The sequence below is a fragment of the Mustela nivalis genome (genome assembly GCF_964662115.1).
Source record: "Mustela nivalis genome assembly, chromosome: 2".
NCBI lineage: Eukaryota > Metazoa > Chordata > Mammalia > Carnivora > Mustelidae > Mustela > Mustela nivalis.
The window spans coordinates 26,131,918-26,158,719 of NC_139021.1; the positions used below are offsets into that span (position 1 = coordinate 26,131,918).

General features: G+C 32.2%; 1 protein-coding gene across 5 annotated transcripts in view; it reads left to right on the forward strand.

Annotated features, from left to right (window-relative positions):
- Positions 1–26,802, forward strand: part of CSMD3 (CUB and Sushi multiple domains 3) — a 1,245,805-nt gene that overhangs the window by 1,152,742 nt on the left and 66,261 nt on the right. For all 5 annotated transcript variants that reach the window (XM_082720053.1, XM_082720054.1, XM_082720055.1 and 2 more), the window contains 8 exons: positions 3,174–3,254; positions 4,183–4,296; positions 8,642–8,830; positions 9,222–9,368; positions 11,694–11,882; positions 16,636–16,821; positions 18,360–18,554; positions 22,245–22,418. In XM_082720053.1, coding sequence (XP_082576179.1) covers positions 3,174–3,254; positions 4,183–4,296; positions 8,642–8,830; positions 9,222–9,368; positions 11,694–11,882; positions 16,636–16,821; positions 18,360–18,554; positions 22,245–22,418 — 1,275 coding nt within the window. The remainder of the gene's footprint in view (positions 1–3,173; positions 3,255–4,182; positions 4,297–8,641; positions 8,831–9,221; positions 9,369–11,693; positions 11,883–16,635; positions 16,822–18,359; positions 18,555–22,244; positions 22,419–26,802) is intronic.

Genomic DNA, 26,802 nt, shown 5'->3' on the forward strand with positions numbered 1-26,802 from the left:
AGACTGAGGACAGAATTGTTGAAAACTGTTTATGATTAATCTTTTTGTAATACTTTGTCTTTGAGAGTCAAAAGAAAAGCAGATGCAAGGGGATTTCTTTCAATATTTCCTTCTCCTTTACATCATAGTCAGAATTACATATTTCAACAGTGAAAACCATCTCAGGGCCTGCTTAGATCTCATTTTCTCGCACTCTTATCCATAATTGCTCCTATTTTGTGCCCATTTGCAATTTTACAGTGGAGAGTTATCCTAGGAAATACTGTTTAGAGACTCATTCCCTTCTTAAGAAACCAGTGATTTATAGGTTATTTAGTAAATATTTGTTTATCCAGAAGAGGTGTTTTTCCAGGTGACATAAAGTTGGGAATTAAAACACAAGTAAGACTTGACATCAAAAGAATCAATGAAATTACTTAGGTAGGGTTGTAAAAAATTTGTTCAAAGGAAAGTTTATTCAGAATTCAAATCTATAAAATTGATGAGCATAGAATTGTTCTTATGTGGTAGAGGTGAGAGGCTAGACATTACAACTCCTCAGGCCTCCATGACCCCAAGGTGATTCCTTGGCTCCAGGGACATAGTTTATAAAACTGTAGGTTATGGTAAAGAACGGGGAATAGGACAGAATTTAGCTCACAGCACTCATGTGATCTTGGGAAACTAGCATAATATCTCTGAACATCATATTCCTCATAAATAATATTTACAACCCTTGGTCTTTTAAACTCTGCAACTGAAATGTAGGTTATTCTAAGCATGTTCCACAGATAGTGATAGTCATGGTTTCCTTATTGATATAAATGTACTTTTCCTTTAAAATAATTAATTTATCATTAGCATGATAATCAAAAATAAATTTATCAGCTGACAAAAGTGAAACAATACACATGTGGGCATCTCTACACTTCACTAACTTCTGAGTTGATCTCTGTTCTATGTCAAGATTAGTTAAGATACTATTCTCTGAAGCATAGTCTTCTAAGGATTTCTCCACGGGTGCTCTCTTCCTATCCCCTTTCTTTTATCTTGTTGGCATTTATTATAATTACCATTTGCCTTGGTTATTATACCCCTTTTAAGTTCTAAATTCAGGAAAATTATTTTCAAAATTCCTAATGGTACTCTAAACAAAACTTTTCTCAGAAATCTGGGCTAAACTTTTCCTTCCCAGGGTTTTTTCTCTAGTGGTAACCCTTCTGTGTAGAGCAGTGTTTTACTTGCAAATTATCATCATTGCACAGCAAGTGCTTTTATTTTATAAACAGGTTGAAGTACTAGAAGGAAGATGTTTGATGAGACATACAACAATTTACAGCAGGAAATTGAAACAAAAATTTTCCTTGATTCATTCCTCTTCAGCTACATTTTGAAAAATTTTCATCTTTTTTCTGTGCTTAGTAACCTGGAGGTGTATTAACCAATTGGCCTCTTATATAAATGGCTTTTTGTTACATGATGATGAACCGATGCCCAAATTTTTGCTCATGTTTTCTCCTCTATTTGAAATGCTCTAATGCACATGATTACCCTTCAGAACTGGAAAATTTTTACTCATTCTTTATAATGTATTTTACCCATCTCCTTTTAGAGCAGTCTTTTTTAAGTGGTCCAGTTGGTGCGCCTCAGTACTGTCATAATTTTCTCATGGTAGGAGCAATACTGAAGGTATGGACTTTGGAGTAGAGGACAGAGGCTCGAGTCATGGCTTAACCCTGTACGAGTTGTGTGTCAATTTCTTTGCTCATTGAGTTAACATAAATAAGTTTACTCCCAAGTTTAAGTAATAAAATTAAGCATATGGAACACACTTTTTTTCAAATGTTATTATAGTAATCAAGTGTGTTTCTTAACTGAACAAAATGATATTACATTCTTGCTGCTATAAACATTCGGGTGCATGTGCCCCTTTGGATCACTACATTTGTATCTTTAGGGTAAATACCCAATAGTGCAATTGCTGGGTCATAGGGCAGTTCTATTTTCAACATTTTGAGGAACCGATGCAACATGGAGGCTTAAGTGGGTAGAAGAAGAATAAATGAAACAAGATGGGATTGGGAGGGAGACAAACCATAAGTGACTCTTAATCTCACAAAACAAACTGAGGGTTGCTGGGGGGAGGGGGTTTGGGAGAAGGGGGTGGGATTATGGACATTGGGGAGGGTATGTGATTTGGTGAGTGCTGTGAAGTGTGTAAACCTGGTGATTCACAGACCTGTACCCCTGGGGATAAAAATATATGTTTATAAAAAATAAAAAATTAAAAAAAATGATATTACATTCTTTAAAAGCTTAGTAAAAATAAGACTTTAATCAAGCAAACAATTGTGTATAGGTATCAGATGGGTCCAGTAGTCATGATGCTTGGATTCATAAAGGGCCTTTTTTTGTGTGGCCTTTAAATTATGCCAAATAGGAATATTTCCAATGTAATGGGGTGATCTATTCAAGTGATGTAGATTATTAGAAACATGAAATTCAACAAGTAGGTATTTCACGAGTATATTAATATAGCATGTATGAGAAGTCTCCAGAGTCAGAACTCCTAGGTTCAAATCCCAGATTTGTCACATTGTAGCTGTGTAATTTAGACAAATTATTTAATTCTCTTTAACAGTTTTCTGTTATAAAATGGGAATAATTATAGACCTAATCATAAATTAAGTAATAAAATAAATAACATTTTTGTGAGGAATAGTAGAGTTATTATAAGTAAAGTGTTTAAAATATCTCCTGAAAAAGAGTAAACATTGAGTGCCTGTTTGCAATTATAGCTATATGCCAGCCACTTTGCTAGGTACAAGGATTCTGTGGTGAACCTTGGGGAAGATAGGCATTGAGCACATAACAAATATGAATATATAATTCCAAATTGTGATCATGTCAGAGAGAAAAATAACAGGTGTTTTGAAGCACATAATAAGGAGGAATAGAATGAGGATACGAAAAAAGGAGTTATAGGTAAGTGTTCTTACCACGGGAGAATATTTTGGTATCTAAGGAATGATTTATTGTCCCTCAATATTGTAGTCTGTTTAAAAAATAAATAATTAAAACTTGATAAATTATACCATTGATTTTTATTCTTATAAATAACCCTTGCATAATTTTGGGCTTTTTCACGTATACACTTTCTCAGAGAAGGAATAACACATTGTCTATTTTTATAGCTTATCAACTAAGAGTGTGCCAACCTCCACCACCGGTACCCAATGCTGAAATTTTGACAGAAGATGATGAATTTGAAATAGGTAAAGTCTGACAAGTTTTTTAAAAAACATACTATTAATAGAGATGTTTGCTTAAAAAGAAACAAAAAAGAATAATAGCAACCTATCTTAGAACCTCTTTCTTTGGATTGTTGGGAATTCTTAAGATTGGGTGACAGTGAAAAGACCAACAGGGAGTATAGACAAAAGCAAGAATCATGTATGTCTAGAATGTACAACTGGAAAACCAGTATGGGAATTTGAACCATAAAATTTATTCTGGTGGTTTCTTCCAAAGTATTATTTTTGTTGCCTTTTCTGACACACAAATGTTTTTTGAATTCAGGTTTAAGCCTAAAACGTACAATGAAGAATATGTAGGGTATATTAGAATGCTTTATTTCCATACCTTTGAAAATAAGTGGTGGATTATGTTCAATTTGAAAATAAAGTCTTTTTAAAGCTAGGTTGGAAATTCAATCCCAATAATATCTCATATTTTGAAAAATGATGTAACAAAAGAATGTTGCCATAACAAACTTATTGTTATCATGATACTGACTTTGGGGAATTAAGAAATTATTAATGACTACTGTAAATTTAATCTTCATATAGAGTGAAACTTTGAATCCTTTTAACTGCTTGATATATTTTTAATGACCAACTAGATTGTTTCCTTACCACTATTGCTTATATCCAACTGGTATACATATGTTAGATCTTACTGTAGTAGGAGCTAATTTGCTCTTGGCTTCAGTTCTGATTGGTCAGTGTCTATGAAGCAGTTGTAGTTCAAATTTTTGAATATTATCCCTGCTTGTAACTGATGGAATTTTATACCAATTGAAAATGACTAAAAATAAAGAATATTCTGCAATATTTACAGATTTTACAATTGAAACATGCTCATTTTTAACCATCACCTTGTTGCCTATCTGAAGCCTCTTATTATTATTATTTTTTTAAATAGGTGACATTATTAGGTATCAGTGTCTTCCAGGATTTACTTTGGTCGGCAATGCAATTCTGACATGCAGATTAGGAGAAAGACTCCAGATGGATGGAGCACCTCCCATTTGTCAAGGTACCAATTCTTATGATTATTGATCTTTGAGTATTGTTTTATATTTGATTGGCAGAATTGAGAAAAGTCCATTTTACATAAATACTAAATATTTAACTGGCCATAATGTTAAAAGTTATAGAACTCTTACGTGGTGTCTTTTTTTAAATTACTCTCAGGTTTAACTTTAAACATTTTTTTATTCTCCCAAGGTTTGCTTTTTTCTTTCCTTTTTAGTTTATCCTGAAGTTAGTTCAATTTATTTAAATTAATTTTGTCATGAGGGGTGGAAATGGGGATGGAAAATAAGAGAAACCTTAAATAAAGTCCCCAATGTTGACTGCCTTTATTTGAAATAGTTTCTGTTCTAACCAGTAAATTTGTTAAACTTTAATGGAGCACCTGTTAAGCAGAACGTTTGAGTAAAAAACAAACAAACAAACAAGCTATAAATGGTCCCTGCTGTGAGGGCAACATGATTTAAGGGATATGACAGCCATACAGGTGGTAGTAATAGAGTGTTAAGGAAACAGGCCAGGGAGATATCAAATCATGTAATGTTTAACTATTTATGGGGCAGGAAAAGCTTGATGTCACCATTGCTCCCTGAGTCTTGGTTCCAAATGATAAGTAAGACTTTCATAGAACAGAGATAGAAAAATGGTGGTCGAAGTGACAGATGAATATACAAAGACACAAAAATAAAAAACACAAAAGGAATTCGCTATGGAAATATAAGGGCAAGACCCTGATGGATCTTGCATAATTTGCTAAGTTTTGATGTTCGGAAATCATGTATTGTTAATTTGTGTAATCCCCTAGGGCCCAGAACAGTGTCTACCACATAATAACTAATTATAAATATTGGTTAATTTGAATAAAATTGAATAGAACTTGATTGTCTCTCCCCAAATTATCTTAGGTTACTTTCTTCTTTGAGGTTTATTCCCGAGCAATGGAAATCTGTTTCCTGTGCAGTATCTTAACTGTTACAATGAACCTAAAAGAAAACTTCTTTTTATTATTTCAAACATTATATAAGTAGGAATTAACATTTAATTTTCTACCTCATTGAAATCCTTACAATAAAACGGAAGGATTTTCACAAGGGGCTTTACAGAAAGACATGTTTGGAGGTAAAAACCAGCACCAATGTGATAATTTTCCTTTCTCGAAGTCAGTGACTTTAGAGCATTTTGAAATTGTTTGGATTTTCTGAAGTCTATTACCTATAATCTTGATATTTAAGTGTCATTCATTCAATTTCCTCCTTTATACAAGGCTATCTTTTCACCACTTAGAATTATGTAGGAGGGCGCCTGGGTGGCTCAGTGGGTTAAGCCGCTGCCTTCGGCTCAGGTCATGATCTCAGGGTCCTGGGATCAAGTCTGCTCAGCAGGGAGCCTGCTTCCTCCTCTCTCTCTCTCTCTGCCTACTTGTAATCTCTCTCTGTCAAATAAATAAATAAAATATTAAAAAAAAAGAATTATGTAGGATACATATTCAAATATTTAGACATATAAATGTGGAGAATAGATTTTTAACCTTTTGGGAAGTTATACATGGAAAAATAACTTGGGCAGACACAGGAATTTGTGAACAAGCTATTACATGTCAAGACTTCTTTGACCCCAATATATGAATACATCATGAGTTCTTGGAGGGCAACACTTAATTTTGGGGGGGCTATCTGGATCCCAATTTAATAAATTTCTAAAAATTAAAATAATACAACCCAGATAGCTTAGCTATGTAATAATCTCTCATCTCTCAGACTTTCAATATTTTTCTAGAATCAGAATTTTCTATAGATTAGTAATTACCTCTCTTCTTGTTCTATGTACTATAGAGAACACAAAAAAGACTATTTTTTTACTTATAATGACACTTCAGATACTAGCTAAAAAGTAAAAAATCACCCCTCAGAATCAGTTTACTGATTATGCAGTGTTACTATATTAATTATTGACCTGGCACTTAAGCCAAAACTCTGACTTTACTTTTTTCTTTATTTGAGTTAATTCACAAGCTTTCTAAAATAGACATTCTTTTTGGAGTCTGGTAGAATTAATATGCATTGTTTTTAGTCTGTCTTAAATTATTTAATATTTTTTTCACTTTTCCTAAAAGGGGCTGCAACAATTTTGTTATTCTTCCTTTTATCCTTTTAATTTTCTATATCACATTTAAAATATGGAAAGCAACATGTGTTGCTCTTTAAAGAGTTTGATATAGATGAAGTAAAAGGGGTGGTGTAATGATGGTTATAACTGTGGGATCCATCCAGGTAAACTTGTGACACTTTATGCATTTTAAACTTTCTGAACATCAGTTCCCCTATATGTACAATGGGGGTGAAAATTGTACATACTTTCTATAGTTGTTGTGACAAGTGACATAATGCACAAAAAGTGCTTAAGTGTCACAATCAATAAATTGATTGAGTTTCTTGGTATGTGTTGAATAGTAGGCAAATAGGTTAATTTGTGTATCTATAGTAAATTATATTGAATCATATCAGCTTTTCAAAAGTAATATGGAGTATTTTTCAGTTTAGAATATTGGGATCAACACATTAAATAAGACATGGCAGACATGGCACTTCCTTTTTAATAACCGAAGCCTAGGAAGGGAGACAAAAAAAAAATAATAATACACACACTCACACAATATAGCCATGAAATTGCTAACTGCAATAATAGAAGTGTACATTATGGAAACACCAAGAAGGAAATCAACAATTCTGCTCAGGTTGATGGAGGAGAGGTTCAGGAAGTTTTCACAAAGGACAAGACCCTTCATCTGGGCGTTGAAATGCACTAACATTTCAAATGCGGCAGATGAAAGAAGGACATTTGAAACAGGAGCATGAAGGAATGTGCTGAGTTCAAAAAGCTGTAAGTAGTTCATCCAATATGTTTGGAGCATTTCATTTCAGTGGTGGAGCAGCAGGAAACAAAGTTGGGGAGGTAGGAAATGACTGAACTTGGAGGACTTTGTGTCAAACTATAAAGTTGCTGAATGGTTTTTGTGAAGAAGTAACATGCTCAGTAACCCAAAAAGATACTTAGCTAAGTATTCTGAAAGTATTAAATACCTGAGCACACCTTAAAAAAACCTTTCCTTAAAACTTAACTTCTCATGCAGTTATATGCAATCTATCATTTCAATATGCCATAGCTATCTATTCAGGAATGTTTTTCATTTTGACTCAAATTTTCCATTCCATTTCCAACTGTCAAGTTAACTCTTTTATTTTATGTATTTGTAATTTTGTGAAAAGCAACGGTCAGGTTTCTCTTTTTAGACTGAGAATGACCTGCTACCACTTACTTAATTATTTTTGAAAATCTTCAATTCATATCCAAGAAGCAGGTATCTCAGATCAAAGGAAAAGAAACAGAAGTAAAAGCCAAAAATTGAAAAAACAAAAACCAGCTCTTACATATTTTAGCTTTATTATATTCTGTATTTGGTGTTGTATTTTTAGTATATTCAACTGTGTTATGGTCTCTAGTCCCCAAATATCTCAATATTAGTTATGGTAGCTTTGAATTATTTCTTTTCAAGTTATTAACTTGATAAAAGAGCCATTATATGTTGCCATAATCCACAGGTCTTATTCTTTTCTATCCCTTTATCACATGGAGACTTTACAACTCAAAATATTTCATTGTCCTTTCATCCAGGAAATGATAAATTATTTAAATCCTTCATCTAGTCATCTATATTCCAGCAACTATATTTGGTGTTTCCTAGCTCAATTGCACAAAGAACTGAAAGATAATCAGTTAAATTTTCATGGTTTAGCCACATTTCTGAGATCAGGAGTAGCCTTGCCCAGAATTAATACTCTTGAAAGTATTTATTTCTACATACCTGAGTGAGTTAAAAATTGAAAAGAGAAGAGAGTGAGTTAAAAAAAAAAAAAGAAGGAAAGAAGGAAAAGGGCAGGCCAAGACCTAGATGAGAGAGGCAGAAGGAGGGGACATACGAAGATGAGGAAAGGTAAAGAGAGAATATAAAGAAATCGAAGAAGAAAATGTCTTATCTTTTAATTATCTATGTATTTATAATATGGGGGATAAATGTCTTATTTTTTATTATCTATGTATTTATTATACAGAAAAGCAATTCTTCTTCCATGTAATTAAAAAAAAAAAGGAAATCAGTACCATAATTTTTGAGTCATTCCTCCATTTTTTGAACTGCGAGTTTAATACAAATTATCTCTTCTAACACATAATTCAAGGTATCGTCTCCTTTATAGTTATTAAACCTGAAAGCAGAGTACTGAGTGTTTAAAATGAAGTTTTCACTTAGGTCTAGAAGACTAGCATTATTTAATGATCTCTTTCTTTGATAGTGCTCTGCCCGGCCAACGAATTACGCCTAGATTCCACAGGAGTCATATTGAGTCCTGGATATCCTGAGAGTTACCCAAACCTTCAGATGTGTGCCTGGAGCATCTCAGTAGAAAAAGGATATAATATCAGCATGTTTGTAGAGTTCTTCCAGACAGAAAAGGAATTTGATGTTCTTCAAGTGTATGACGGTAACCATGGTTTATATATACTGCGTATTCATAAATCCAGTTCAACTACTACTCTGGTTTATACTTGCAGACATTCAGTGTAAATAACTGCTTATACGAGAAACAACAGCTTATATTTTATCTTGTACCTATTTTTAGAAGTATCAACATCCAGTTTATCTACATACCATGTGAAAACTGTAGTTAGCTAATTATTTACAAATTGTAGACTCTTCTGTGGAATTAAATATCTAAAACAAAGATATTATGTTTTAAGCTACTGTTGATGAAACAAATTGGTTTTGGAGCAATGTCACCATATCTAATACTATTCTAAATATATAAAATATTAAAGATAGATTAGAACATGACTGTTCAGTTATGTTTAAATTGTATTATTTTCTTTCTAAAGGACCAAATATTCAAAGTCCAGTGCTTATTTCCCTCAGTGGAGATTACTCATCTGCTTTTAATGTAACAAGCAATGGTCATGAAGTATTTCTCCAATGGTCAGCAGATCATGGCAATAACAAAAAAGGTTTCCGGATAAGATATATAGGTATGTGATACTTAGAACTTCAGTACACATCTCATTTACTTCCTCGGTTTGGTTGTGGCTACAGAGCACAAACATAGACATAATTCAATTAGACATAAATCTAAACCACAGCTCCTCCACTAAGGCTTCTTGAGCAGTTTATGTAATCTTGTGTCTGTGTCCCCATGGTCATGATAATCCTCCTCTTGGGGTTTTTGAAAGGATTAAAAGCATTTAGGATATTGATGACTTATACATAAGTTAAACTCTGATATTTTTAATGCTTTTTCCCAATAGATTTGTTTCCCTTGCATTCTCACAAAATTGTTGCTCAAGTGTGTCTATCTGACCTATTTAATAAACCTTTTATACAAGAAGGTTAAACAAAAAAATAAACATAAAATGGCAAAAAGCTTTGATTTTGATATTATCCACCTATTTATGATATTGCTAATGTTAAAACGGACATGACTAACACATCATAAAAAACCTTTAGTTTTGGAAAAAAAAAGAATTGTTTTGTCCTTAATGCTTTTCACTGAGTAGTATTTAGAAAGATATGGACTGAAAACCTTTTTAATATCAAGATGAAATAACTTTTCTATATGTCTTCCTGTTTATAAGGTGTAATGATACTAAGCCACTAATTTTCTTTTCTTGTTGAGTAAGTGTGGATAAATAGTCATTGTGCAAAAGTTACTTTCCTTTTTTTTCCCATCCTAAGTCATGTCAGAGGCATGGGTATGTGCTCAATAACAGGATATTTTAGAACAAATTAGGCATCTCTTTCCTGTACAGTGCTTGGGCCATGTTTCCCCAAGCCAGTGGTCATGGCTAATCAGTTCAACTGGAAATTACTTTCATAAATATTTTATAAATAATTCTGACCCTGGTCTTCAAAAATTTGAATTTTAGTTCTTAAAATATACTCTCATATTTACTCATTTATATAAATTTGCATATATAGTATTCAAATAAAGTAATTTTTGTCTATTTTTATTTTAAAACTATAAGATGATAATTTGATTTTAATTTATTAGCAATTTGTCTTTTACATTTTAAAATTGACTTGTCACTGACCTCTCACTACTATTATATATATAAATTTTGTCCTACAATAGATTTAAAAATATTATAGGCATTCAAAGAAGAAATGTTTTAAAAATTCAAATGTATGCCCTAATCATCATTAATTTTTTTCATATTTGAAATTATTTCTAGCATGTGTATAATATAAATGTCTTTTTATTAAATTTGTACCCAAAGATGGAATTTAAAAATCAGCACATTATGCTTTGGTGAGTGCTGTGAAGTGTGTAAACCTGGTGATTCACAGACCTGTACCCCTGGGGATAAAAATATATGTTTATAAAAAATAAAAAATTTAAAAAAAAGTATAAAGTATAAATAAACCTAAAAAAAAAATCAGCACATTAAATTGTAGCTTTAATGATCACAACAACCTAAAGGGAAATTATTCAAATCAATTATAAGCATTAAATTGACTATAGTATATACTAAATCCTTATTTATGTTGATATTCGTGATAAATTTTGGTATAAATATGTTGAAAACACCACTTTAACCCCAAGAGTAGCTTGCTATATTATATATTTTTCTTTAGAAATAACAGGCTATGACATATATATTCCAAGTCCAATCTATTTCTTTCTAGTTACTGCTAACATCTTATTTTTCTCGGATGAATACAGTGAAGTTTCAAAGGGTAAATAGATCCTGCCCGGCTGAATAGTCTTAAAAGTACATATATATGAAAAAGCCATTTGACATTATCTTTTGACATTTCAGACTTCAGAAGATGAAGAAAGTTTTATTTTATTGACATTTTTATCACCATATGTAAGCATTCTTGACAGCATGGAAACTCTTTAATAAACTTGGAGAGAGGATTATGGGATGTGGGGAGTCTATTTAGACATCAATCCAAGTGAAATGCATGACCTAACATGATATAGGTGTCTAGAAATAACTTCAAAGTTACATGTAAACAACATGCTCTCAAATATTACTACGAAGACTGTGGCATTTAGGTCCTTCAATTTACAAGAGGTCCAGCTTCCAAAATTCACTGAAATATTTGTAGATTTTGAACCACCAGGGTGTTAAGAGAAATATGGGTATTTCAATTCAGAAGACCTCTTCTGTGATGATAAAAAGTTCAGTTAGTTTTGTCTCCCGAAAGTTATGCCAGTGGATATTCAAGAGGATAAAAAATTCTATGATGTTCATAGGAAGTAAAATTCTCACAGATGGTAATTACAATACTGGATTGGGAAGAATTTCTGATTCATTAATTATACAGTGATTCTTTTGTCTTTTGAAAAGCTTTCTACTGTAGTACACCAGAATCTCCACCTCATGGATACATTATCAGTCAGACAGGTGGACAGCTTAATAGTGTGGTCCGCTGGGCTTGTGACCGAGGATTCCGACTTGTTGGGAAAAGCAGTGCTGTGTGCAGGAAGTCTTCCTATGGGTATCACGCCTGGGATGCACCAGTCCCTGCTTGTCAAGGTGAAGTATATTATCCACAAATGGAAAAACGCATTAACAAAAGAGTAACTCTGTTTAACTTTTGCATTTGGATCATTGGAACTTCCAAAAATATAAACATTGGAAAGAATTTTGCAGATGACCCTCTTGAAAATAAGAATTAAAAATGCACATTGTTTTATTATTCTTCATTTGTTGTTATGTGATTAATGCCTTTACTCTAAACATTCATACACTTCCATAAACTTTAAAAATTATTATTACTGTTATTTGAGAGAGAGAGAGAGAGAGCAAACATGAATAAGTGGGGGTCGGAGGGGCAGAAAGAGAGGGAGAGAGAGAATCTTAAGAAGGTTCCATGCCCAGCACAGAGCCCCATATGGGTCTTGCTGTCACAACCCTGAGATCATGATGTGAGTCACAATCAAGAGTCCAAGTCTTAACCAAATGAGCCACTCAGGTAATCCACCCCCCCATTATAATTTGCTCATACTTCTACCATTCCCATTACTTTGCTATGGGAAAATGATTGACCCAGAGCTTGAGATTACTTTAGTATGGAGTCTGCAGAAAGAAAAGAGTGTTAAGAGTGAACAGGGTTCGGCACCTGGGTGGCTCAGTGGGTTAAGCCGCTGCCTTCGGCTCAGGTCATGATCTCAGGGTCCTGGGATCGAGTCCCGCATCAGGCTCTCTGCTCAGCAGGGAGCCTGCTTCCTCCTCTCTCTCTCTGCCTGCCTCTCTGCCTATTTGTGATCTCTCTCTGCCAAATAAATAAATAAAATCTTTAAAAAAAAAAAAGAGTAGGCAGGGTCACTGAAGACTTTCACTCTGAGCATGCAAAAACGTGCTCTCAGAGCAACAAATCTAAAATGTAGCCAGACACCATGTCATTTTTTCTTCACTGTTTAGCTAACTTGACAGGGATCTTTCTTTTTCATTTGTATTTTGTTAACAATTGAGGCACTGCCAGAACACTGTATCTTGTTACAGCAAACAGAATGACAAGCTTCTTATTCAACAAATGGCACATTTTAGATCTTTGGACTAGATCTTGTTTTTAAAGAATAATCTCTTAACTAGGTATAGTCATAAAGACAAGTGCAACATCAGTTATACAAGAAACTCAAAGTCATTGGACTTTGAAAGTTTTGAATATTTAGGATATCACATTATTTTTTCCAGGTGAAATATATTTGATTTATTCTACCCACATTATAGAGGTGTCCCAAACAACTATGAATCCTCAAATTAAAAACATGCAGAATATTCTCAGTTAATAAGTAATGGGTCTTACCTATAATCTACTTATAAGAAGGAATTTATGTAAAACAAATACAATATAAAATTGATCAATTATAATTTAAAATTGAACAAAACCAAGTTAAAATAAGCATAGATATTACCAAACACCCAAAATGGGTTCTTTTATCTGTTAAACTATAATTTTAATTCATGAAAGGTAACTCTCAGAGGCATGTATAAATAAATGAGAAATAAAAGGACTATTGTTTCCTCGTTCTGTTTTCTATTGTTTTCTTGTTCTGTTGAGGATTCCTGTTGATGCAGGAAATATTAATCACTTATTAGAATTCTGTGAAAAGTTATAACCACAGTGGCTTACCAACATTTAAAAAGCTGACTTCCTGTTGAATAGATGTATTTTAATAAAATATCAAAACATCTGCTTTTCTTTGACTAATGAATAGTATTCACAAATTCTTATTATTTACCAGAACTGGTTTGGAAAAGCATCTTTGATCTTATAATTTCAGCATCATGGGAATTTAAAAAATATATAAATAGTAACCATCTAAATAATATATATTTTAAATAAATATTAAAATGATCAGACTTGGGGCACCTGGGTGGCTAAGTGGGTTAAGCCTCTGCCTTCGGCTCAGGTCATGATCTCAGGGTTTTGGGATCGAGCCCCGCATCGGGCTCCCTGCTCAGCGGGGAGCCTGCTTCCTCCTCTCTCTCTGCCTACCTGTCTGCCTACTTGTGATCTCTATCTGTCAAATAAATAAATAAAATCTTAAAAAAAAATGATCAGACTTTGAACTAGTACATTTCAGTTATGTAGTGATTGCTTAGATATATAAAATGATATATATATAATAACCTTTAAGGAAACTTTAGTAAAAAAACAATTGCCTATTGGTTGAAATAAGAAATATCTTAAACTTTCTGAAATTTTGAAGTTGCTTTGTTTAGTCAGCAGTATAATGTCATTGGTTGTTTTGGTATATAATATGACACTTACATATGCATTCTTTTTTTATTGTTCTTGATTTAATATTGTTCTACAATTAGAATAGTCAAATCAAAATGCAGTTTAAAAATATTTGGCATAGTAAAATGATAACGTATTTACAATTCAAGGAACCATTTCCAAAATTGATCTTTTATTATCACTGAAACAATTTTAAAAGATTAGTTGATAAAAACCTTTGTTATATGTGGCCTATTTGTATTTGAAACACAGTTAATTTAAATGAACTGGTTAAATGTCATTGGGAAGAGCTATTCACATACTGCAGATTTTTGTTTTGTTCCATGTTTGTTTTACATTCTTCAGTCATTTTTATTTTTGATCTCTTCAGTCTCCTTATGCATCTTCACATATATTTACTTCAGCAACCGTTACACAATGTGAACACAATAAAAGATAGAAAATTTAGTCTGCTATTTCTAGTTGGGTTTGGACAGGTGTTTTATCTATTTGTCTACACATCAAATATCCCTTCATTGATTTCCTCTCCTTCAGGAATTGAACCAGTCTCATCCCACTATGCAGTTGGGTATTGTATAGTGTTATGTAGAAATAGTTGCTTTGCATTCCCTGCCTCACTTTTAATCTGTGCTATTCTGAGAGTTCTGTAGAGAAGCCTCTGTGACAACCACTCAGTGATGATGGTTCTTTGGAAATTGATTTTTTTTTTTTTTTATAACTGAGAAGTTCAGTTGTAATCTACCCACAGGCATAGTTGTCATCCTATCATTTGAGCTTGTTGTCATTTTCTTAGGTCTAAAATATAGCCATTTTATACAAACCATATATGTGGAACCTATTCTTTTTAACTTTATTTCCTTTCTACTTTGGTCTAAGTTCAACCTATACTACTCCAATAATGTATGGTTGATTTTTTTTTTCAAATCAGTAAATACTGTCTTTGGTGGGGTTCAGTAGGGAGATGACTTATTACAAATTGAAATTCCCAAAAGTCCTAAGTGGAAATATCAACATTGCTTGAGCAGACATCAGGAAACCATTTATGTTTGCAACATGATAGCGGGGATAATAACATAATTATATGACATTGCTTATATAATTTATTAAATCAATATTTATGCTTTTCTGTTCATAATTTGCAGGTTATCAGATTATAAAAGATTAAACCATTTACCAGTAGGGAGTCGGCCATTCAATTTTGTGAATTTCATATAGATTTCACTAAGGTATTTAACCTTATAGTGAAATTCACATTGATTCATTAAAATTAAACACCTAAGTGGTAGGTTTTCTAAAAGAAGTTGAAATAATTTTAGGTTGAAATGAAAGATAAATAACTAGAACACAAGTCTGTAAATGTTAAAATTATTAAAAAATATTTCTGTTTCTTAATTCCTTTAATAAGAGAAAAATGTAGTTATAAGTGTACTGTATTTTATAGGAAACCTAGAAGACTATATATTTCAGAATTTAGAAATTTTTTTGATTTTATAGAGGTAATACAGAAAATACACCAGATGTTACATAGGTTGTTGTAGAACTGTACCTATAATCAATACACTAATTTTTGTGCAGACATATGTGTAAGTATTTACACATCTATGAACATGATATAAAAGATAAAAATAATCTCATTTTAATCAGGATTTTGCTGCCAAATATATTTATTTAAAGCTTACGTTTTTTTCTTTGTTTTTGGAAAAGCAAATCTGTATTTGTAGAGCAAAGATGGCAATCAATCAATCTTTGAGTATATCTGTAGTAATTTGAATTTATGAGATGTGAAAATACCTGATATAGTATAAAGTAAATAAAAATTTTTACTGTAATTTTCACATTATGGAAAAACTAATTTCACCTGAATCAGATCTATTGTAGTTGAAAACCAAGACATCTAAGACATATCAATGAAATGCAGGATGATTCATTCTAGGTTTTAAGACAATGTGTCCAGTCCCTATATTTATTAAACATGTTGATCACATGATATTCTATGGATGGTGCCGAAGCACATAGAATTTGGACCCAAGACAAAGTAATATCTAGCTTTCAGTTAAAATAAATCTATGCATCCATGTGTTATATTTTTGGCCAAAGTCATGATGAGTATTAGTTACCAGCACTTTATAATCCTTAATAATTATCTATCAAATTAATTAACCAAACTTGCTATGTGGTAGCCCAGTTATAGATTAGCCCTGCATACACTCTCTATTTACCCAATTTTCATTCTTATGTAATCTGTATGAATGCTGACATAATGCTGAAAAGAAACCAAGTAAGAAACACAGACATAAAGCATTAATAATGTATGGATTCACCAATCCAAAAAAAAAAAAAAAACCCGCATTCAATAGGAGTTTGAAATAAATTATTCAAAAAGTTATGGTTCAGGAAAACTTTTTTTAGGAGATATTCTGAAGTTGTTTCAGAGGAATTAATAAATCCCAAATAGTTTTACATGATTTACAATTTAAGAGACTTATCTACTAAATTAAGTATTTTTCTGTTTCTATGATTTTGTATATATATTCATTATAGCAATTTCCTGTGGGATTCCTAAAGCTCCGACAAATGGAGGAATACTCACAACAGACTATTTGGTAGGAACCCGAGTTACCTATTTTTGTAATGATGGATATAGATTATCATCTAAGGAACTTACTACTGCCATATGTCAATCAGATGGAACTTGGAGCAATCATAACAAGACCCCTCGCTGTGTTGGTATGTGTGTTAAAGTAATGGTATCATTTGTGTTTCTATTGGCATCTTGTACACTTTAAAAGATTATGTATTGTTCAAATTTTAGAACTAATCCCTGAAATGAAATGTGATGTCTAAGAGGGAATAAAAGTTAATTAAGCTGTCTTGTAATATGAACAATTAGAAGACAGTACAAGGACATAAACTCCAGAACATTTATGTCAAAAAAATAAAGTGAATTTTATTTTACATAACAAAGTTTCACTTATTTTGTAAAATTCAACCATCAGTCAACATGAACTTTCTGTATATGTCCTTGAAAAAAATTTAAAGATTTATAATTAGTAAAATTATATTCCAATACACTCAGCTCTGATTTTTTTATAAGGGCAAAAGATGTTGATAAGATGACCCATAACTTTAGCTTTCATCAGTATTCTTCAGGTTACTTGATTTAAAAAATATTCCCATTGCTTTCATTACTACTATAATAGGTAAATGAATATTATTTAATGGTGACATTAAATCGTTCTGTTAAAATATATAGTAGCAAAAAAAAATTGGAAAAATGGTGTTGTAAATAAGGTCTTTTTATTTGTCTTTATATTACATTTATTTCTTCTCAATACTAATTTTCAATTTAGTAGTCTTTTCATTTAAAATGAAAGTTGTTATGTGTAGTCTCAACATAGGTATTGAATAATGCTTCTGTTTATCTTACGTTGAACAATTTTTGAATTAGCCAAAGTGTGTATAACACAACTCTTGCACAATTACCCTATTCTCATAAAACAGATTTCCTCAAAATACAGTCCTCCCAAAATTTCTGAACTAATGAGAATATGTTGTTTCTGTATATTGCCTATTGTGACCAGTGTTGCAATGAACATGAGTATGCAGATATCACTTTGAGATCCTGAATCCATTTCCTTTGGATATATACCCAGATTGGGATTGCTGAAGCATATGGTAGTCCTCTTTTTAATATTTTGAGGTTCTTCCTTACTGGCTCTACATATATATTCTATAATGGCTGTGCCAGTTTACATTCCCACCAGCTTGTACAAGGGTGTCCTTTTTCCTACATCCTGTCATTTGTATCTCATAGAAATTGTGAAGAAAGACTTAAAAAAGAATACTTTTAAATCAGCTTCAAAGAACAGAAAAAATTTTAACAAATTAATATAATTGGAATGATTCATCACTAAGACACAGTTCATGTCTTTCTGTATTAAGGAATAAATTTGGAAATGGTAATACAAAAAAAAGGAAGAAGAGGGTAGAGGTAAGGCAGTAATAAAGATTCTGGGTAAATAGAATAATAGTACACAGATTTTTGAAGTGTGAAATAGTATAACATATTCAAGGAACTGTCAGCAATACCACAGAGCTAGGGGAGTGGAAAAGATTAACATGGAAAATAAATTTTTAAAATGCTAAAGGACAATAGTGAATGAATTAAGGTAGTAGTGATATAGAGGTTGGAATAGATACAAGATACAGTTAAGAAGTAGAACAGACATGACTGATTAACATTTATGTTCTTGGTTTTTGTATAGTTGTTACATGTCCGAGTATCAATTCCTTTACCTTGGAACATGGAAGATGGCGAATTGTGAATGGCTCCCATTATGAATACAAAACTAAGGTAGTCTTCAGCTGTGATCCTGGTTATCATGGACTAGGTCCTGCTTCTATTGAATGTCTTCCTAATGGTACCTGGAGTTGGAGAAATGAAAGACCATATTGCCAAAGTAAGTATTCACTCAGCTAAATTTATTTTATAAGCTATTCTTTTTAAATTTAAATTTAGTTAATTAACATGTAATATATTATTTGTTTCAGGGGTACAGGTCTGTGATTCATCAGTTTTATATAATACCCAGTGCTCATTACAACACATACTCTCCCCACTTGATTGAATTGCTTGGTCACTTCCTTTTCCAAACACGCTAGAGCAAATAATGAGATAATATTATTAAAAAGATCATTTATTCACATTAAATTTTAAAATTTTGTAAGTTTTTGTTTGTTTGTTTGTTTGAGTAAACTCTCATGAAAAAAGTACAAGCTTAGATAGAGAAATCCTGTGTTTGGATTCTAAATCTATCACTTACCACAGTAAACTTGATAATGCCTACTGTATACTTATAACTTGCTAGGCAGGCACTGCTTTTAGCCCTTTACATGTATTAATTCACTTTTTGCTTAGTTCTAATTTTATGAAGTAGTTGATGTTATTATACTTATTTTATCAGAAAAGGAAACTGGGCCCTGGTTTAATCATTTTACATAACTCACAAAACCTAAAAATGGTGAAGAAATGAGACTCAATCCAAGCAGCCAGACTATACTCTCTGGCTTTTAATCATATTTTATGATGTTCATTTTCTCTTATCCTAAATTTCTTAAGCTGGAAAATTACAATACCTACCTTGTAGTTATTAAAAAGATTTAATGGTATGTTATGTTGAAAATATCAGCTAGAACCTTATTCACAGCATGACCTTAGTAAATATTTATTGAATCAAATTGAGCATATTGTTACTCTATTTCCATGCATTCTTTTTTTCCCATGCATTCTTTTAATATAAATGGCCAATGTCTTATTTATTGAATCAAATTGAGCATATTGTTACTCTATTTCCATGCATTCTTTTTTTCCCATGCATTCTTTTAATATAAATGGCCAGTGTCTAATACAGATAAGTTAACTGAGCATAGGACATTCAGATGAAATATTATGTAGTCCCATTGAACTTCCTTCCATACATTTATTAAGCATTTACTTTGTGCCAGGAAATATGCTAGGTTGAAAATTCATTCTTTCATTTTGTGTCCAACACAACTCTATGGCATTTATGATATAAACACTCATAATTTATAAATAATAAAGGAATCAGAAATCTAAATAGGATTATGATTATGATGATTAAGACGTTTAACAGCAAACAATGGTCTTTGTGTAATAAGTATGCAAGTATCTACTATTATTTTACTAATGAATATTCTACTTTACAATCTATTTTTAATATCCATATAAAGGGTTTGCCCTCTTTTATAAGATAATCATATTGATGAATTAAAATCAAATGACATCAAAAATAGATGTCAAAACTATAATTATGATATTCTAAAAATATGGTATCTATATTTCTAAATTTTTGCCACTTCTTTCACAGCTTCTCCTAGGAGTTTTCTTTGCTTCTAGCCTGTTGTTTTCCAGTATTATTTCATTATACAGGCACATGGGATAGAGATATTTCAAAGAGCTAGGAAAAAAATATCTACAATAAAATCTTTAATTTAATCAGGCATTCAACAAATGTTTGTCTTGTTCTTCTGTGATGATGTAGAAGGATTTAAGGGATCACCTATGATGTTGAAGAATTTAAGAGAATTTAAGAGATAAAACGAGGTCCCTATCAGGGCACCTGGGTGGCTCAGTGGGTTGGGCTGCTACCTTCGGCTCAGGTCATGGTCTCAGGGTCCTGGGCTCGAGTCCCGTGTTGGGCTCTCTGCACAGTGGGGAGCCTGCTTCCCTCTCTCTATCTCTGCCTGCCTCTCTGCCTGCTTCTGAACTTTCTCTGTCAAATGGGTAAATGGAATCTTTAAAAAAACAAAAAAACAAAAAATGAGGTCCCTATCTACAGGTAAGAGTGGGGGAAAGACGAGGAATCTAAGGACTGAAATTCACTGCGAAAATGGAAAGAATAGTGCTTTTGCTGATTATTTATTGATCTTTTAAATTAAAATAATATAAATACTAGTATTACTAATATTAGTAAAAATATAGCTACTTCAAAATATTGTTGAAGGAATAGTTCAAAATAATCACTACATTTAAAATTTTATATGCAGCAATTTAAAGTTTGCAAATTTTTTTTTTTTAAGATTTTTATTTATTTGTCAGAGACAGAGGGAGAGAGAGTGAGTGAGCACAGGCAGACAGAGAGGCCGGCAGAGGCAGAGGGAGAAGCAGGCTCCCTACCGAGCAAGGAGCCCGATGTGGGACTCGATCCCAGAACCCTGGGATGACGACCTGAGCTGAAGGCAGCTGCCCAACCAACTGAGCCACCCAGGCGTCCCAAAGTTTACAAATTTTTAATGGGCACATAATGCCTCGATGTGAAAGTTGGCATGTGGGCTGGTGGCTAAGTATGTGATTCTGGAGTCTGACCAGAGGGTTTTAATTTTGATTTAGTTATTTATAGGCTGTGAAACCTTATTCAAGTTACTTAACTACTATGTGCTCCTATCTTAGTCCATACAATTCATACATTGACTCCACCTACCTCATAGGGTTGTTTTGAGAATTATTTAACTTACAGCACTGGTAATAGTGTCTGGTACAAAATAAACACACAATAAACATTATCCACTATTGTTTTTAATTCAAGAAAGACATTTCATTCGCAGTCTTTAAATATGAAGGCGTTATAAGAACTGAGTTCTAAATGACTTAGAGACTCAATCTCTTTTTCAGTTTTTTTAAACCTGCAAACAAAATGTGAAATATCATTCTAATGGTTTTTGTGAAAATCAAATGATATTTTACATGTAAATTTCTTTATCAACTGTGGTAATCTCAACAAAAATACTTGTAATTACAAGCATACTTCAGAGATATAATGGGTTCAGTTCCAGACCACCACAATAAAGCTAATACTGCAATAAAGGAAGTCAAATAAAATTTTTGGCTTCCCAGTGCTGGTATAAAAGTTATATTTACACTATACTGTAATAACATTGTACTTAAAAACTATGTACATATCCTAATTAAAAAATACTTTATTGCTAAAAATGTTAACCATTATCTGGGCTTTCAGCAAGTGGTAATCACTGATCACAGATCACAGTAACAAATATAAAAATAATGAAAAAGTTTGAAATATTATGAGAATTACCAAAATGTGACAGAGACACAAAGTGAGCAAATATTGTCAGAAAAATTGCACTGATAGGCTTATTCAACCAACGCAAGGTTGTCAGAAACATTCCATTTGTAAAGACGCAACATCTGCCAAGTATAGTAAAGTGAGATATTCCTGTATTATTTTAGCATTGTTTCAGATTAAAGAGGAAACTTTGGCCCAGGTAAGTCAAAATGACGGAAGTCCTTCACCTTGTAAATTTCTTTCTTTTATGACAACCTGCTGAGTGACCAGATTGGCTAAGTGAAGATACAAAAATAGCTTCATTACTTGTTGCTGTCACTCAGGTTTTAAGAGAACTCAAAGATGATAGATTTTAAAGTATGTCATGTATTTTCTCTGCATTTTCACACTTATCCAGACATGTCCTGTAAATGTCAATTTCAGTTGTGAATATGTCAGATCACAGAGAATTCAAAATGTTAAAAGCATATTTTGTTAGAAGGACACATTGACTATGTCTTCAAGCGTTTTTGTTGTTGTTTTGTTTTGTTTTGTTTTTGTTTCAAGTTATTTCCTGTGGAGAACTACCTACACCTCCAAATGGAAATAAGATTGGAACTCAAACTTCATATGGCTCCACGGCCATCTTTACCTGTGATTCCGGATTCATGCTCGTGGGCTCTGCAGTTCGAGAATGCCTTTCTTCAGGTCTTTGGAGTGGATCTGAAACCAGATGCCTAGGTACAGATTTTTGGATCATTTTAAGCAACCACACCCCCACCCTCCACCTCTGGAAAGGAGGGAGCCCTTTTTCTATAATAAGAGATGATCATTTATATTCACTCAGTAAAGACCTAGCCAGAAAATGTTTAACTGAAAATGTCTCATGCTAGAAAAACTATTGAACAGATAACTCTTAAAGTTAATCAACTAGTATTTCAAATGAGAATCTTATGTCATTAAGGAGAGACACATTTTCTTCCAGGCATGTGAAAATAAAAAGGTGAAAACTAATTGCTGAAAATTATATGTCTGCATACTCAGCTGGATTAAATCACGTAGCAGTTAATTCATTCTAAACCATAGTCAGTTCTCCTTTCACGAATTGGCTTAAGGTAATGATCGAAGGAGAAAGACGATTTCCACATTTAAAGTCTTTCTCCCTTCTAATGTCATAAGATTTTAACATGTGTAATATTACTTTCTTTTAAACTTTTAAAAATATATGTTTTCAAACCTGATTTTAGGCAAATAGAATTTCTTTTTCCTCAGGGCTTTTTAATTCATTTTTTGAAAACCTGTTCAGTTAAAGAAACTGAACTAGCTAGTTTTTGTTGCCCCTCCTCCTTTATTATTAAAAGAATATTCTGATTTATGCTTTATCTTTTTCCAAAGACTTCAATAATTTTTTAATAATAAGAGAATATATAATTTATGCTCTATTTTTCTCCAAAATGATTTCAAGATATGACAACAAGTACTGAATTGGGCATAATGAAATTGTTCTAATAATTATTCACTTGTCTTTTGGAAATAAGAGGTAATCTTTTTGTTTACTAATTTAAAAATTGCGGATTATTATGAACAGAGTATTGCTAGATATGGACAGTGTTTTGTCTATAAATATTTACTATATTTAAGAATATGAGGAAAGACAGAAATGTCTATAACAATTTAGATTCACAATGTTTTGCTTATAAGCTTGACTATATTCATGTTAATGCAATCATTATTTCAAACTTAAAAAGGTACAGCCACAGGTTTTGATTAAAATCCTTTCCCCCCGCCCAAGCATATTTGTTAATAAGTACACTTGGAAGCCTAGCAACAATGGTTTCTTTATAAAAGCATGTATATTTGAATATGCTATAAGACTATTATATAAAAAATGGTACAAATTTAAGTCTTTATATAATTATATAGGATTAAATAATGAAAATATTTTTAATAGTTCCAAACTGATTTTTGTTATGCAGATTTCAGTTGCAGGTTACTTAGTTTACATATAAACCTGAACACATATATGTAATCTGAATTTTTGATCTACCATATTTTGTGGCTCTATGCCCTGATGAACTGTTACTATATATTGTGTATTATTTATTGAATATTGTATATAGAGAGTGGTTTTATTTACCTGTTTAGAATCTTGATTCTGTTTTCTGAAGAGACGGGCTATAGCAGGAAAATTTCTAAGAAAATATTGCCTCTCAGTCTATGAAGACATCGCCATCCATTGCAGAGGAAGTAGTGTTGACATCTAATTGAAACTCTAAAAATGTAATTGCCAAACAAGTAAATTTTAGAATCTTGAACTTAACTTTAAGGATTAATGTAGTCCAGTCATGCTCATGTTTAAAAAAAAAAAAAAAACCTTATTCTTATAGCCACAGACACTTTTGGCTAATAATGGCCATTATTATGTGTTTATAATTGTTTCTCTAAATAAAGTGCATTTATTCCTAGTCCCTAAGCATCTTAATAGGAATTTTTCAGTTTTTCAACTGAAACACTTGACAGTGACACTTGATATGTGGGTATCTCTATGCCCACCACCTAGATTCTACAATTAACATTTTGTCAGATTTGCTTATCACATATCTTATCTATCCTTCCAGGCCTAATCCATCAATTCATTGTTTTGGATGTATTTGAAAGTAATGTGCAGAATTCAGTGCACTTTTTTGCTAAACATTACAGCATGCATATCATTTCCAGGAGTTTAATATTTTCTTGCTCTTCTTAATTCTCTTTTACCATAGCAAAATATGTATACAATGGATTATATGTCCTAAATGAGATGTGTTTTGTCAAATATGTATAACTGTGTACCTTAAACCACTTTGTAGTTACAGAACCTTCAAAAGGTTCCTCATGGCCCCATACAGCCAATCTGCAGCTCCCTCCAGCCCTAAGACAATAATTGTTTTTTGTTTTTGTTTTTGTTTTTTTTACCATATGTTAGTTTTCCCTTTCTAGAAATCCATACGAATGGAATTCTAAATTATATACAGTGTAAGACTTCTTTCATTCTCTTTCCATGTTGTTGTGTGTATCACTATTTTTTTTTTTTTTTTTTTTTGCTGAGCTGAGTAGAATTCCATTATATGAATATGCCACATGTTGGTCAATCCCCTATTGATAGACACCATACCCTTGTCCAGATTTGGGCTATTAGGAAAAAAGCTGCAATGAATACTCATGTAAAATTTTTTTTGTGAGCATATGTATTCATTTTTCTTAAAGATTTAGGAGTAAAATTCCCAGAAGAGTTCTTGTCTCACATTTTCTCCAGCATGTGGTATAGCCAGTCTTTTAATTTTATCCATTCCATTGGGTGCATAAAGGTATTTTATAACATTTTAATCTGCATTGTCTTGATGACTGCTGATGGAGTACAGTTTCTTGAGCATTTTGGCCATTTGTAAATTTTCCTTTGTGAATTGGTGAAATATATTTTATATTGAATTGGCTTTTATTATGAATTATAGGATTCTTTGTATATTCTGGTGATAAGGGCTTCATTATTATGCATTTACAGATATTTTCTTACAGGTTGTAACTTGCTTACTTATTTCTTCTTTTAATAGGCAGAGATTTTAGATTTTTTTAAAGTCTGTCTTTTCTGGTTATTGTTTTCTGTACTTGTTTATGAAACTTTTACTCAGTCAGAATTCACAAAGATTTTCTTTCTTATTTTCTTCCAGAAGTTTCATAGTTTGGGGTGTTATTTTTATATCTTTGATTTAATTTGTTCTTGCATGTATAATGAATGAAGTAAAATTGAGGTCTAGTTTTTTTTCTAGCAGGGTATCTGACACTACTAGTTGAATAGGTTTTATACTAAGTCTTGAAATTTTTTATGTATGTCTTTCAAATTTTTCTTAATTTTCAAGATAACATTGGATACTGTATGTCTTTTCTAATTTAATATGTTTTAGACTTAGCTTATAAATTTTTATTTTAAAAAATATCTAGTAGAATTTATGATCAGGATCACATTGAATCCATACATCATTTGAGGAGAATTGGAATTGGACAATGTTAAGTCTTCCAACTAATAAGCATGATAATTAGTATATTTATTCATTTATTTAGGTCCTCAATTTTTTTGCAATAGCAATATTTTGTATTTTTAGCATAGAGATTATTTAAGTCTATTGCTAAAATTATTCCTGAGAATGTTTAGTGTGTTTCTAATATTATAAGTGAAATTGTTCATTTTTAGCTATATTTTCCATTTAATTTATATTTTCACATTGTTTGCTGCTAATATATAAAGATATAATTATTTGAAATATTTAATGTCCTGAAAACTTGCTAAATTATTAGTTTTAGGATTTTCTTAAAATAAGATTTTCTGTATATATATCATCTGACCTTAGAATAATTTTACTTTTCTGTTTCATAAATTTATGCTTTCTTTCTACCTTTGTATGAATGTTTGGGTTGCATAGGGCCGACCAAACAACGTTAAATAGAACTGGTCATCCTTGTCTTATTCCCTATATGAGAAAGAAAGAATTCAGTATTTCACTGGTAAATATATCAGCTGGAGGTTTTTCTTAGATGTCTTTTGGCATTTGGAGACTCTGTTTTCAACAGTAAGCAATGCTCTGGACACTGACCGAGTGTCCTGTGATTACATTCAATTCTTTCACTGTCTAACTAGAGATAGCATCAGATTCCTTAGGTTAAAGTTTCAGTGTTGTTGTGTTTTGTTTTGTTTTCCCTACGATTTTATTTATTTGAGGGTTATGCGTCTGCCTTTGGCTTGGGTCCTGGTCACAGGGTCCTGGGATCAAGCCTATGTTGGGCTCTCTGTTCAGCATCGAATCTGTGCTCCCTTTCCTCTATGCTCTCTTCCTCTGTGCTCTCTCTCTCTCAAGTAAATAAATGGCCTTTAAAAAAACAGTTGTATTTATTTGAAAGAGAAAGAGAACTCAAGCTGGAGGAGGGGTAAAGAGAGAGAGAGAAGCAAACTTCCCACTCAGTGGGGAGGCCAGGATTGACCAGAGCCAAAGGCAGATACTTAACCCAGGCATTCCTGAATGTTCTGTCTGTTAAGACTGGTTTCTGTTCCCCCTACAGATGCTATTACCTGTGCTTCTGACTGTCTCTAAAT